This window comes from Panthera uncia (assembly GCF_023721935.1).
Source record: "Panthera uncia isolate 11264 chromosome A1 unlocalized genomic scaffold, Puncia_PCG_1.0 HiC_scaffold_17, whole genome shotgun sequence".
NCBI lineage: Eukaryota > Metazoa > Chordata > Mammalia > Carnivora > Felidae > Panthera > Panthera uncia.
In genome coordinates, this window is record NW_026057577.1 from 103,147,010 (window position 1) to 103,160,989 (window position 13,980).

Sequence of the window (13,980 nt, forward strand, 5' to 3'; positions counted from 1 at the left end):
AGATCGAGAGGACAGCCTTTGTTGGGTTCGTGGAGAAGGAAAAAGTAAGTGGGCGCAGCGCCGCTGCCCCTCGCCCCCGACCGGGGAGCAGGCCCAGCCGCTTCGGGAGGCGCGCTCCTGGGCGAGTGCAAAGCGTCCATAACACACTCCTGAGCGGGGTCCCCCAAGCCACTTCCCGTCCCGGGCGAACCCGGGCTCCTCATCCATGAGGTTCTGCTCCAAAAAGTTCGCGTGGAGCCCCAGAGCTGGAGAGAGGCGAGCCCGGCTTCGCACTCCAGAGTCGAGGGCGCCTGGGATGAACCCGCCCTCAATGGCGCGACCACGCGCGGCTCCTGCCTCTGCTGACCCAGGCCCGAGCCCCCAGGCCCCACGGAATTTTCTGGAAGGGAAGAGGGAGCAGTAAGGGTCGGGAGGGCGGCAGAGGGATCACAGTTGGCCGCAATTTCTGCTGCTCCTGGGCCTGTCCGGTTCCCCGGCCGGGGGTCCCTTCTTCGGGAAAGTTGCCTCGAAGTCGGTCCACTCGCTCACGCCGACCTCTCTCCTGCGTCTCTTGTTGTGTCTTTGCGTCTCGCTGAAACCCAGGAAGCCAACAGCGAAAAGACCAATAACGGGATTCACTACCGGCTCCAGCTCCTCTACAGCAATGGTGAGGCTCAGGTCGGGTCGGGTCGGCGCCGGCACCCTGGGGCTCTGGGTGAGGGCAGGGGACGCAGCCAGATCCAGGTGGACGAGAGCCCTGAGCACGCTCGGTTTTCCACCGTCCTCGGGGTCACCAGGCCTCCCCTAAGTTTCACCTGAGGAGGTTTCACGCAAGCAGGCCCCGAGTAGCCGGAGGGCGGCCGGCGGGCTCGAGCACACCTGGGGCCAGGTGTGGAGCCCTGGCCCTCGCAGGGCCAATTCCTTTCTTCCTCCCATTCCTAAGGGAGGCTGAGTTCAGACTCCAGGCCCTAAGTCCTTGGGCTCAGGGAGCTAGAGCAGTCGTGGCCTTGATGGCTCCCAGAGAGCGCGCAGAGGGGCTCCCAACTAGAGAAGTGAGAGTAGCCAGGTGGGGGTCCCGCCCCATTCTCAGCTGCTGTGCATAGGGACTGGCCCCTCTCTGGACACTGGGGAAGATGGGGGTGGTGGTGTCCTGCCTGGGCTTCTCTGGGAGAGTAGGCGTTGCATACGCCTTGGAACCCCATTCTTTGTTGTTTGTTTGTTTATTTAGCGGCGGATCCTCTCTCACTTAATTTTCCTTCGTTCCCCACTCCCCTTCCCCTCTCCCCCAGGGATAAGGACGGAGCAGGATTTCTACGTGCGCCTCATTGACTCCATGACAAAACAAGTAAGTTTCTTAATTTCGCGCCGCGGGGTGACTCTAGCGCCTCTAAATTTGGGGAAGCCAAGAGGCTGGCTACTCCCTAGGACCGGGCCTGGAACTCGAACTCTCAACTCCAGGGCAGACCTCAGACCGCACTCTCAGCGCAGCCTTGCAAGTGATTACACACACACACACACACACACACACACACACACACACACACACGCCTGCCGCGTGGGGAAGGTGGCTCGACGGCTCCTTCCCACCAAGGGAAACCCAGGCCTTGTGCGTTAACACTACAGGGTGCTGAGTGGGGAGAGTAAGTGCTGAACTTCCTTTGACCCTGCGGAAGAGCCCCAGGGGGCGCAAAAGGTGCCCTGGGACCTTGGTGTAGAGTGGGCTGAACTTGTGAGATCCAAACCATCCGGGCCTCTCCAGGGAGGTATAGGGTAGGGAAGTGCGTGAGGAGGGAGGGGGGCTAGGTAGCTTCCTTAGCAACGGTGAGGTGAGCTGAGAGCAGAGATGACCCACTCCACAGATTTTTCTTTTCTTTTCTTTTCTTTTCTTTTCTTTTCTTTTCTTTTCTTTTCTTTTTTCTTTTCTTTCTTTCTTTCTTTTCTTTTTTTTTTTTTTTGTCTTAAAAGGAGGTTGTGGTAGTAGTACTGTTGGAAGAGGGAGCAACAATTGTTACGGAGTATTTTGTAAAAATCCTCCTGCTTTTGCCTCCGAGTTTGGCAAGAAGCCAGGCAGCGAGAGTGAGCTTGTGGTCTTAAAGGTATATAGACGGCATTTTCTGAAACTCCCCAACACGCGTGTGTCAAGCATTATACATTAAGGTTGAGTTATGGTTTAAAAGATACAATTATGAGCCGAGTCAGAAAAGAGGCCTGACGTTTTAATGAGGCACAGGAGCCTTTTTTTTTTTTTTTTTTTTAATTTTAAGGCATAGTTTAGTTTCAGAATTAAGTAGCTGCTTAGGTAGTTGGAGGACTTAGTAACAAAAAAGAAGCCAGCTTTACTGGGTGGGGGAAAGAAATTAGAACAAAGAGAAAAGTTATCAAAGTGTACCAACTACCAATTTAGTAAGATGAATAAAACTTATTTGCTTGATTGCGATTTTAAAATATTCCCTTTAAAATAAGGAGGGTGATCTTCTTTAATAGATACTGACTTAGAAGTTTTCAAATTAGGGCATACATGCACATTTAAAAATTGTTTTTAGATAAGCATGGCTTAAATATGTTGTACACAATGCACATTCATAAGCTGTTGGAAGTTTTAAAATATACTCAGCAAGAACTTTTCAATAATAGCTAACTTTGATTATTAGTCTCATATTTCATAGTGAACTAAGAAAAAAACACGAGGGTATGAAATGTAGTTTTAACAATAATAAATAAATACATATTGAAATCTATTTTAAGTTATTTGCCCAAAATATTTGGCTTTCCTGAAGATTTAATTCTTTGTTGATTGGTCAGAGTAAATTCACATTTGTACTTTTGGTCTTCTTTTCTTTACTGGTTTTGATTATTATATAGGATAATTCCCTTTCATTTGAACACATTGTATTTTGTTAGTTAGAAAATTTTTTTTATCCTGCCAAGCAGAAACAGAAAAGCCTGATTTCAGTAACATTTTTTTTTTACTGTATCAAAACAAAAATGTCTTAAGTGGAGTTTTGTTTTAAAAAATTGTCTTTGATACCATACGTATCGTTTCCTGCCATTCTCATCAGAGGAAAGAAAAGGTGGGGGAGGGGAAAGTATGAACTCTAATACATATTCCATATGTATTTATTAGAATTTACTTTTCAAAGATAAAAAATCCCCACAAACCTGTCTGCTTGTGCAACATTGTCCACTTAAATATTAAATTATAGGCAGCACTATGAAATGAACAATTTTAAGGAGTTCAAAACTGGGACATGTTTGGAGTGATTAACTGCTTTCAAAACTTTATTTTAGACCCCTTAAACAAAAAGTGCCACCAAGAATTGATTTTCCAATTATGAAATGAACTGACTTTATGCAGTCTCATATGGTGGGAGAATAATCTTGATTTTTATAAAGCAATACATCAAATATCATTTTACTAACAAGGTCATAGAGCTTAAAAACTCTTAGGGCATTTTTTGACTGCATGGTATTATAAATTCTATGAGTTGGAGGTGGGGAACTAGATCAAGATACAATTTATTTTTAATAATAACAGATATGAGAAAGTCATTTGCCATAATATGACATCTCACTGAAAGTTAAAATTATAAATGTATACAATTATATATTTTGGTGGGGAGAGACCTGAAAAAGGTTTAAATAATTATCTGAATTAAGTCCAAAAATACCAAGAGAAAGTGATTTTTTTTTTTTTTGAGGCATACCTGTTTGCTCTCATAATAATTGTCTAATGCATTCTGTGGTAGCTTTCGCTTTGAAAGGCAATCCCTGACCATTATCTGTTTGTTTGTTGATTATGTGCTGTAAGAGTTTGGGAAGTAGGTTAGCTACTTGTATACATAGTTAATACAATAGTCTTCAAAAAGAGTTCAGTGTGAAGAAGCATAACTTTTCTTGCTGTGACATTATTATTATATTTTAGCCTTGATTGGTGAAACAGCAGATTCTCAACAAGCTTGAAATTATTCTATGATAATTAACTACCACGTCTGATTTAAAATTTCTTAATTTTTTTTATTTTAGTTAAATATGAAGTGACCCGTTCAAGTAAGGCTTGACATAAGCTGACTGATTAAATGGTTACAATTTTTTTCCCCTGTGAAATTCTTCCAGATAGAGTCAGGATTTTGATGTTTAGAGTAAAGAATGGGATAATTTCAATGCTAGGATGAGTTCTAATAACATCATAATTTTTGGAAGGAATACCTAGCCACAGTTCAAGTGTCTCCTCTTAGCTGCTTGCTTGTAACATTTTTCATATCACAGAGGCAGATTTTGTGTGTGATGTCTTATCTTTGACTCACAAGTTGGGGTTAAAACTCAAAGGGAATCTTTGGCAAGGAGAATCCAAAACTAGCTGTGCATTCTATATTTTCATACAATGTTCTTGAACTTGGGTGGAGTTAGCAGCATTGAAGTCAAACAGAAATGTACTCAATCAACCAAGATGTATTAGTGTGACACAGTATTTCACACCTTTTCAAAGTGTCTCATTACACTATTTTGGGTAATGACTCTTAATTTTGGACTCAACTGGGAATGATGAAGTTTTATTACAAGTGAATGTGTAAGAATCTGAGCCCCCTTATTCCCATGCCTCTCTCATAAAACACAAAGGATGTAATGATATTTAAAAAATTCATCCACCAACTAGAAAATAAGAGGCTTGCTTTTGGGAAGGGTTGTTCAAAACCAAGTTTAGCTGGACTAAAAATAGGTTGTTTTTGTGTCATTGCTGTTTTTGGTATTCCATTAGAGAGCATGCAAAAAGGCCTGTAGGATCCAGAAGTTTATGGCTGTTGCATTCAGAAACAATATCTACTACAGAAGTTCAAATGACCCCAGTGGGGGAGGTCTGAGGTTTAATGTGGCTCATTTCAGATTTTCATGTAGTATTTGAAATATAATTATGTTATGTGATTGCTTTGGTGAGTTAACATTAAATAGTTAAAAAAAGCCTTTAACTTATCTTCCCTCCTACCATCTTGCTTTAAAAAAGTGACATTTTTATAATTCAAACAAAGAGTACCAAATTCCATAAAGTTATCTAAAACTAAATACTCTTGCCCCCAGACAGAAGCTCTTTTTTGGAAAGGGGAAAATGATAGTCACATAATCTTTGTCATGTATGGATTTGAAGGGAGGTGATGTGGTAAGGGAACCTTAAAAAGGTCCTAGCATAGTGGGAAGTCCAAAGTACAATAATCAGAAATGCTGTCATATTTATCTTACAAACTAATCTTCTTTAGATATTTCTTTTGATGTTCCCAGTACTTTAAGTTATTGATGCAAGTGCATTTTTTCCTATTGATTGTTTCATTATATCCTGCCACAGCTGCGTAGATTTGATTAACCACCCTTTCAGTTCATGGTTCTTCATTGGTAGATAAACACATTTTTAGTATATCAATAAGTTCGAAAGGAATTCACAGGCCAGTAGAGAGGTTCTTTCATACATTTGGGGAAACAAACAAACAAAAAAAGACAGGGCAAGTTTATAGTCAGGAGCCATATTTCAGCAGCTTTCTCTCTCCTTTGGTAACATGTCAAAAATGCAGGTGATTTAAATTTCCTTGCACATAGAGGAATGAAGAAGTTTGGAATTTTTATGCATGATCAGGACCTGTGTTTGGGAAAATGTAAACTCATCACAGTGGAAAATGTGTTGTTTGGAGTCTGGGGGTGAAAACAAAGCTGATGGTTTTGGAGAGATTGCCGGAGCCAGATGGCCTAGTACTTCCCCAGTCTGGCGGTCCAACTGCTCCCTCCTGGATAATATACAGCCATTTGTTCAGGGATATTTACGCTAGAGCTGTTTCCATGTGAATGTTTGAACAGCATTAAAAACGAACATATTAGTAGTGATGCATTTATCGAACTCCGATGACTACACCAATAGTCTGTTCTTAGGTCTTTACTTATATTGGTGACAGGAGTGAAGGAGTGTTTGGATGTTGGTGAATTGTTTATATAGTTGTTGAGTAAAAATGATTTGGTCTCAGTGAATAATTAAAATATGTAAGCATTTGGAGCCAAACTAATGAAAATAATGATAGCACCTACCTTGAAGCTCTGTTGTGAGAATTCATACATGCAAAGTGCTTAGAATAGTGACTGGCACATATTAAGTGCTTAATAAATTAGCTGCTTTTATTATTTTATTATTATTATTATTGTCCCATTGGGTTGACAAAACCAGCTGTATCTACTAATATACATGTAAATATAATTATCATATGAGTGAAATATCTCATTACTGTTAGAAAAAGAAATATAATATGGGATTGTTAGAATGATTCAATTTTTATCTTGGTGCTTGAATAACATAAGGGATTTCATTTCTTTGAGACATTAAAGATGTATTCTAAAGCTAACTGCTTTTGATACACATTCTCTTTTTTAAAAATTTTTTTTTTCAACGTTTTTTATTTATTTTTGGGACAGAGAGAGACAGAGCATGAACGGGGGAGGGGCAGAGAGAGAGGGAGACACAGAATCGGAAACAGGCTCCAGGCTCCGAGCCATCAGCCCAGAGCCTGACGCGGGGCTCGAACTCACGGACCGCGAGATCGTGACCTGGCTGAAGTCGGACGCTTAACCGACTGCGCCACCCAGGCGCCCCTACACATTCTCTTTTTATTCAAGGCTGTGATGTAACTGAATGGTATACTGAATATGATATCATTCCTTTGCAACTTTCCTAATTCAGTTCTGAAAACAGGCCTGCTTAGCTGCTGAGCTGAAATTACATCTTTATAATTTGTTCACCAGTAGCCAAGCTGCTAATTGAAGCAAAATAATTTTTTATTTTGTCCCACTATTAATGTTGGATTGCTGTTTGACACAATTGTTTATGAAATGTCAGATTTGTAGTGTTTCCTTTGGCACAGGTTAATTTTTAACTAGGGCTCCTTCACCTTCTGGAAATTTCTGGGATCACATAAGCTAGCACTTTTTTTTTTTAAATGACAAGTAATATAACTTGGTGGTTGAATGCAATGATTAATAGTACAGTACATTGATATTGTAGGTGTTCATATTATTTTTTGATTAGTTCCAATTCTTGCTAACTTGCTACCAAAGGCTTGTTGACAGTCTGTATTTAGAGGACATTTTACTTCTGGTTGAAGGAGGTACTTTGTACATTCATGAACTTATTCTTGAAGGTGACAAATTAGGTTTGGCCTTTATTTTGTATGTAGAAAATGAAGTAACATATTTTCAAGGTTACTATTTTTATTTAAAAGGAAAATTAGGAGTTTGGGTTAGTTATGGGTAACCTCCCTTTCTTTCTTTCTTTCCTTCTCTTTCTTTCCTTCTCTTTCTTTTTCTTTCTTTCTTTCTTTCTTTCTTTCTTTTCCTCTTTCTCTTTTTTCTTTTCTTTCTCCCTCCCTTCCTTCTTTCTTTCTTCCTTCCTTCCTTCCTTCCTTCCTTCCTTCCTTCCTTCCTTCCTTCCCTCTAATGATGAGAAGTCTCCTACTATTTGATTGTAACCCAGAAAAGACTCTTAATGAAAACATTTACTCCTCAAACCCTTTTGGATTTGAAGAACCAAAGTCAAAAGTATTTTCCTCACCCTCTTTGTTTTGGCATAGAACACAAAGAGTTAAAACTATTAGAAAAGTAAACAAAGAAAAGCCGTGCTCAATTCTCTGTATTTCCTTTGGCATGCTATTGAAGTGTGATCCTGGTGCATGTTCACTGTGTATCTTTCCTTTCACTGTGTGGTCTTTATCCATAGTAAGTTTCAATTAACTTTTAAGACCCAGTGATATTTTGGAAAAGCAAGGATGAACCACACTTTACCAAATGCCATCTAAAATAGTGGCAACTGAGGCAGATTTTTTTCTACTGATTGATTTATTCCTTTTCACAGATGATATAGGTGAATTTATAATTGGGCATTTGAAATTGATGGCATTTTATTCTCTCGCAGTAAAACTTCTGTTACTGCTGTTGCATAAAGCTATGAAAGTTTAACGATTCCTATTTTTTTTCCTCTTTTTTGTTCACTAAAAAAACTATTCTGGAAAAAACCCTCAACCTGAAAATTAACGGAGTGTTAAAAATAATTTGCTATTTTCTTTCTGCTTATTAGAAGAGGGCATTAAGAAAAGGGAGGTTGGTATATCAGAAAGCTAAATCCGCTCCACATGTGTCACTTTCGACAACTTCTTTATCAATTGCATCAGGTTTTTAAAGTTGAGATGAAGTTAGTGCTGTTTATTCTTTCGCTTTTCTTTCTGTACAAGTATTCCTGTCACTGTCAGCGATTTACTTGCCATTGGAAGGATTACGGTCGATATTGTTTTCTACTTGATAATTGCATTTTGTATTTCTTAGGTTAAAACCCTAACTTGCTTTGCCATCAATTCATTTATTTAAATAATATATTTTATATACTTTCTCTCCCCATCCTGCCCATGTCTGTTAATAGGCCTCAGGTCTGTACTCCTGATAAACACATTGATTTATTTAAATCACTGTTGTCTTTGTCATTCTCACAGCAGACTACCTTCCTCTCAGTGAGCAGACGCATGATTTACTGTGGAGGATGAAAATAAGCCTTCTTCTTGGTGTCCCATTGTCTGGGCCCTAAACCAGCTGTCTATTAAAATGGTTTCACTTAAAATAGTCAATGCCGTTTATATGCTTCTGTGATCTCCCAGCTGATCCAGGCTCAGGGCGCTTGATTCACACCCCACAGAGGCACATATTTAAATTAGTAAGAAAAGCAGAAACTTCTAAGTTGGTATTAGAAGATCCCTTTCCTTTTAGGCTTAAAGTCTGGGTTTGCTGAACTGTGAACCCGTCTTTACGGTGTATGAAATGTAGATGGTAGAGAGTTGATGTGTGGCTATCAGCTGTATGTGTAAGTTGGAGGGAGAGCTTGGTGGCATTTTTAAAAGGTCTATTTGTTGACATGCTGCTTCAGAGATATTCAGCAAAATAAATGTATCATATTTTCCGATTTTGGATCTCATCAGAATGTTGATTTCTTGGCCCATATCTTTCATACGAGTGTGTGTGTGTGTGTGTGTGTGTGTGTGTGTTTTAAGCAGCTTTTTCAGTAACAAATACTGCACAGGTGAGGTCAGAGGGAGATCTGCCTGTGACTGAGTTCCACTCTGTAACTGATTCTGTTCTACTAAGCTTCCAGTTCACTGTACTTACAGGGTTTTAATTCTACTTCATAGGAGAGTGAAGAAACTCCCTCTTTCTCTTGCTTTTATTTCAGAAGTCACAGAAGTAGGACTTCTTTCTCTGCATGTATGTGCTGAAAAATATTGTTCTGTTGAGGCCTCAGAAAGGGAGACAGCAGAGACTTCATGCTGCCACCCCTCCCCGGAATGCTTAACTATTTCTGAGCAAATGCAAACTCATGCTTTTATTTTAATATGCTAGATTTAGAGAAAGATTCTCCATTTTGAGTCTGCTTGCCAGAAGTGAAGTGGCAATTTGGCATTTGATAAAGAGATGTATTACAGAGGCCCTGGGCCTTCGACAAATGATGTTCAGTCACTAAAGATAAAAACAGGCTCTCTGGGCATGCATGGACCATCTACTGTGTGGGGAAGTTGTGAGCATATCTGTATTGCAGCGTGTCTTTCATTGGGTATCATCACTGATTTCAGTGGAACCAGCAGCCTCAACAAAAATAATATTGGTCTCATCTAGAAAGAATCAAAATGAGAAGGTCTGATGTAACTGTTATGCATTCCTCTTAAAGAAACCAAACTTCTTTTTTTTTTTTTTAAAACAGGAGGGAAAACCCTGCAATATCTACGAATATATTTACCAAGTTACTTGTATTAGTTTAGCATGACAAAAAACTGAAGTTGAAATGGAGGTTATCAGGATATTAACAACCAAAACATGTAGTGGTAATAGGATGCCACAAAAATGCATCCGATTAGAATTTTTTAACACCATATATGAGACCTAATCAGTTATTTACTGTGTTTCTTTGATTTTAGCAGTGATTGCAATAAATAAAGCAGACAGATACAATTTTTGGCTTTCAAAATGTTTTTGATTTACTTAATGCATTTTCTTGACTAAAGCAGCTTCTTGGGCGTTTGAAAAGGTCTTTTAAGAGTACAGGAAAGAATCATCAGTGTGTGCTAAAACTAGTGGATGAACATTTTAGGCATAATATGATATTACCATAATCTAGATTAGCTCTCTATAGGATAGTTATGAATTACATAAGATGAAGGAGTAACTTCACGGTGGGGAAATCTGGCTGATCATCTCTGGTGGATGGCAGGCACCACCTTAACCAAATGGTCAGTTTACCGTACCCTTTCGTTTACTGTACCATTATAGTAATAGAACTAGCCGACAGTGTGATTTGATACACCGAGAAGAACCCAGAATCACGTCTGTGGTATTCTGGCCTTGAACTGGGTAACTTTACTCTAAATCTGAGGAAACATCAGACAAACCCAAACTGAAGGTATTCGACAAAAGACCTGCCCTATATTCTTTAACAATGTCAATATCATGAAATACAGACTCAGGAATGTTCTGTTTTAAAGGACACATGGCAGCTGAATGCAATGATTGGTATTGTATTTTTTTTTTTCACTGTGAGGGACATTATTTTGTAATTGGTGAATCTCAGTAAAGTCTGTAGATTAGATTATTGTATTGTATCAGTGCTAATTTTCTGATTCAGATAATTGCCCTGTGGTTGTTGAAGAGAATGCTTTGGTTTAAGGAAATACATGCTGAACTATTTAGGGTATGTCTCCAGTTTACTTATCATGGTTAAGGAAAAAAGAAATGAAAAGAATAAGCAGATTTAGTGAAGTGTAAACATTTGAGGAATCTGGTTAAAGACTATCTTGTAATTCTTTTTATATTCTTGCAAATTTCCTGTCAGTCTAAAATTGTGTCCAAATAAAACATTAAAAAATACAGAGTTATGGTGGGCTAACCATAAAAAAAAAATGGTTTTGATGGGCCAGTCATAGAGAAAGGTTTTTTCCTTATACAGGTACTTTTCGTCATGTTTTTATTTGTTGTTGCAATTTTTGGTCTATAATGGAGTTAGATATCACACCCAGAGTCTGCTCTAGGGTCTGCACACACTGTGTCTTAGTCTGTCTCCATCATTTACAGGTTCTGAAAGTACCAGGCTTATAAACAAAGCACAGTAGAGGCAACTACCAGTTAGTTACTGCAGCATCTCTGTGTCCTAAATAAGCATAGTCCCTGGTTTTGTCACCAAGTAGTTTTGTCACCAAGAAATTGAGAGTTATCTAAATGTGTGAAAGTAATTTTATTAATAATCTTAAGTTGTGTCATGTTAGTCTTATGCAGTGATACAGTGTTAAGTTAGTTAATATGTATCCTGATGTAGGCATTGCTCTGCGAATAGCTGTGTTTTTCTTTGGCCCAGGTATTCACACGTAGATCTTCCAGGAAACTGCTCTCTCAGGGAAACTTCGTGGTGATTTTAAGCAAAATGTTTGTATGCACAGTACTGAGAACAGACAAAGATGTATTGGCTGATGAGGTGATTTGGAATCTAAATTTTGGGAGTCAGATGTAATTCTTCTCAGTTGAGGGAGATAACTCTATGGCTTAAGCCCACACACACAGCATATGCCGGCAAATATTACTGTTTGGGTGGGTGTACACCCTGGGGAGCACATGTTTTCAGCCTGTAGGTGGAAGGAAGGATTTTCCCTGATTGATGAATCATCTCAAAGAAGACACAGTTAGTGAATGGACTCATCAGCCATACCCCCACTTGTTTTCTGCTACTCATCTCTGGAACACTAAACGTTGGCATTAGAAGTAGTAAAATGAGGCGACAAACACATATTTAAAAATCAAATCCACGTGCTTTTCTATATTTTAAATCACTAGTATCCGAATCTGCTAAACCTTCCAGGCTTTTCCTCCTCGTTGATTAGATTTATTTTATTCTGAATTGAAAGGAGAATTGTGGTTGTCTTGACAACAGAAGTTCATCTCACACACTGATCCAAAGGTGTGCGTCTTAATAATGTGGTTGACGGGACAAAGAGGAACATATGTCCTCTACTTGATTTGGGTTGATCCTTAACAACGTATCTTGAAACAGACAGTCTTGGGCTCCCAAAAGCTAATTGGCACCCAGCAATGGTGAAATGATCAAGTACTCAATTGCGATAGTTTGTTCTTTGCTACTTGGTTCCATTTTTAGCTCAATTCGTGCCTTTGTTTACAGGCCATAGTGTATGAAGGCCAAGACAAGAACCCAGAAATGTGCCGAGTCTTGCTCACACACGAAATCATGTGCAGGTAAGAAATACCTTGTTCTCTCCCTTTAATTAGCAAGGAGAAGAAGAATTTGTATCTCAAATCTAGGTGAGCACAGGCCTATTTTTGGGTGTATATTTATCTTGCTTCTATTAGATGATCTAAAAAGAACTATTAAACACAAGTGTTTGGTAGTAAAGTGTCAGGCATCACAGTGGTTCTCAATTATTTATTAGACTTCATCCCGGAAGACATACATTTCCATTTTGATATCACACTGTTAATGGGCACAAAGCAATTCCCTCCCCTTCTTCCTCTCAATCAAATAAAATACAATATAACCTTTTAGTGTTAATATATGTGTTCAACTGCGTTGCTAGTAAAATGAGTAAGAGTTCTATTGATGTCAGCAGAAGCCTCTGGTTTGGATAAGATTTAAAAGTTATAGTTCCCCCTTTTAATTCTCCCACTTCAAAATATGACCATCAGTACATAGGCATCATTCCTCCTTAAACTTAGTGTGGGTTCCCCTCACCCCTTGCATCTGATCTGTTCCTCTTAGTTACCCTGTATATAACTCTGACAATGTAGCTAATATTTCTCAGTAGTAGTGAGCTTTTGGAAGGATGGCACATTTTTATACCTGAAAGATATCAAAATTTGTGTCACCCACAAACGAGTGTATTTATTTTGCCTGTAATCAGGCACAAGCTACATTTGAAAATAAGCAAAGAGACCAAATTCACTTTCATGGCCTCAGCCAGTCTTCCACACTTGAGAGAGTAGATGAGAGAACAGCCTTTAGACTTGCGGTATAGGATTTTTATTCTTCATAAAATAACACCAGCGTAAAATAACTCCTGATATATTCTGAGTAATTGGATAAAGCATGAAGATGCCACTACGCATCAGAGAAAGGCTACTAATTGCTTTGTTAGCCATGCAGGCTCTCTCTGGCACAAAGCATGCTTGGCTCCTGACTATTACTGACCAATCCCTTTCGACCTTCAGCTGCCACTTCAGCACGGGAGGGTGGGCTTTATTTGCTGCTCGTGGACTTGTGGGGAAAGCTATCTTAAAACTCTACAGGTGGAAATGAAATAAAAAGGGGCTCAGTGTGTTTTCTTACTGAAATCCCAAATATTAACTTCTATATCTATAATTCTATGTGGATATAAAAATTTCTTTTTTTTTCTCTTCAAAAAGCATGCTTTGAATTGATTATTCTAAATTACTCAGGAGTTTCACAAGTGTTCACTTCAGTGATTTGTAAAACTTGTTAATTATTCCATGAAGAGGTTGCTTTTCCCTACCTTTAAAATAGTAGCAAAATCCAAAAATATGGTTTTTCAATTTCTTAGAAGATATCATTAGGCAAAAATTAGTGTCATACTATATGTAAGCAAGAATTGTAAAACTGAGTTACACTTTTCAGAATTAAATGAGTAAAATCATTTTGAAAAGCATTAAAAGTGATCTCCTTTGTATTACTACTTTTCTGATCATATCTCTATTTTAGCTTCCCACAATTAGCATGTCATTAGAATGAATTTTCTATGTTCTATTACATGTGATTCTAGCAAATAGGGGACAGGCAGAAAGATGGATCTCCAACAATAAGCCAACTAATGTCTACATATCATGGATTTGCATCTCATATCTGTACATGTTTGGACTATGCTGGAAATAATTCTATTCTTAAAATACTTAAAGATATATTATGCCTTTCACACATAAGCCTGCCCT

General features: G+C 38.9%; 1 protein-coding gene across 2 annotated transcripts in view; it reads left to right on the forward strand.

Moving 5' to 3' along the window:
• The window catches only part of EBF1 (EBF transcription factor 1), a 389,099-nt gene that overhangs the window by 2,438 nt on the left and 372,681 nt on the right, over positions 1-13,980 (forward strand). For both annotated transcript variants that reach the window (XM_049647877.1, XM_049647878.1), the window contains exons 2-5: positions 1-44; positions 583-646; positions 1,269-1,324; positions 12,203-12,276. The exon at positions 1-44 is cut by the window's left edge and continues 113 nt beyond it. In XM_049647877.1, coding sequence (XP_049503834.1) covers positions 1-44; positions 583-646; positions 1,269-1,324; positions 12,203-12,276 — 238 coding nt within the window. The remainder of the gene's footprint in view (positions 45-582; positions 647-1,268; positions 1,325-12,202; positions 12,277-13,980) is intronic.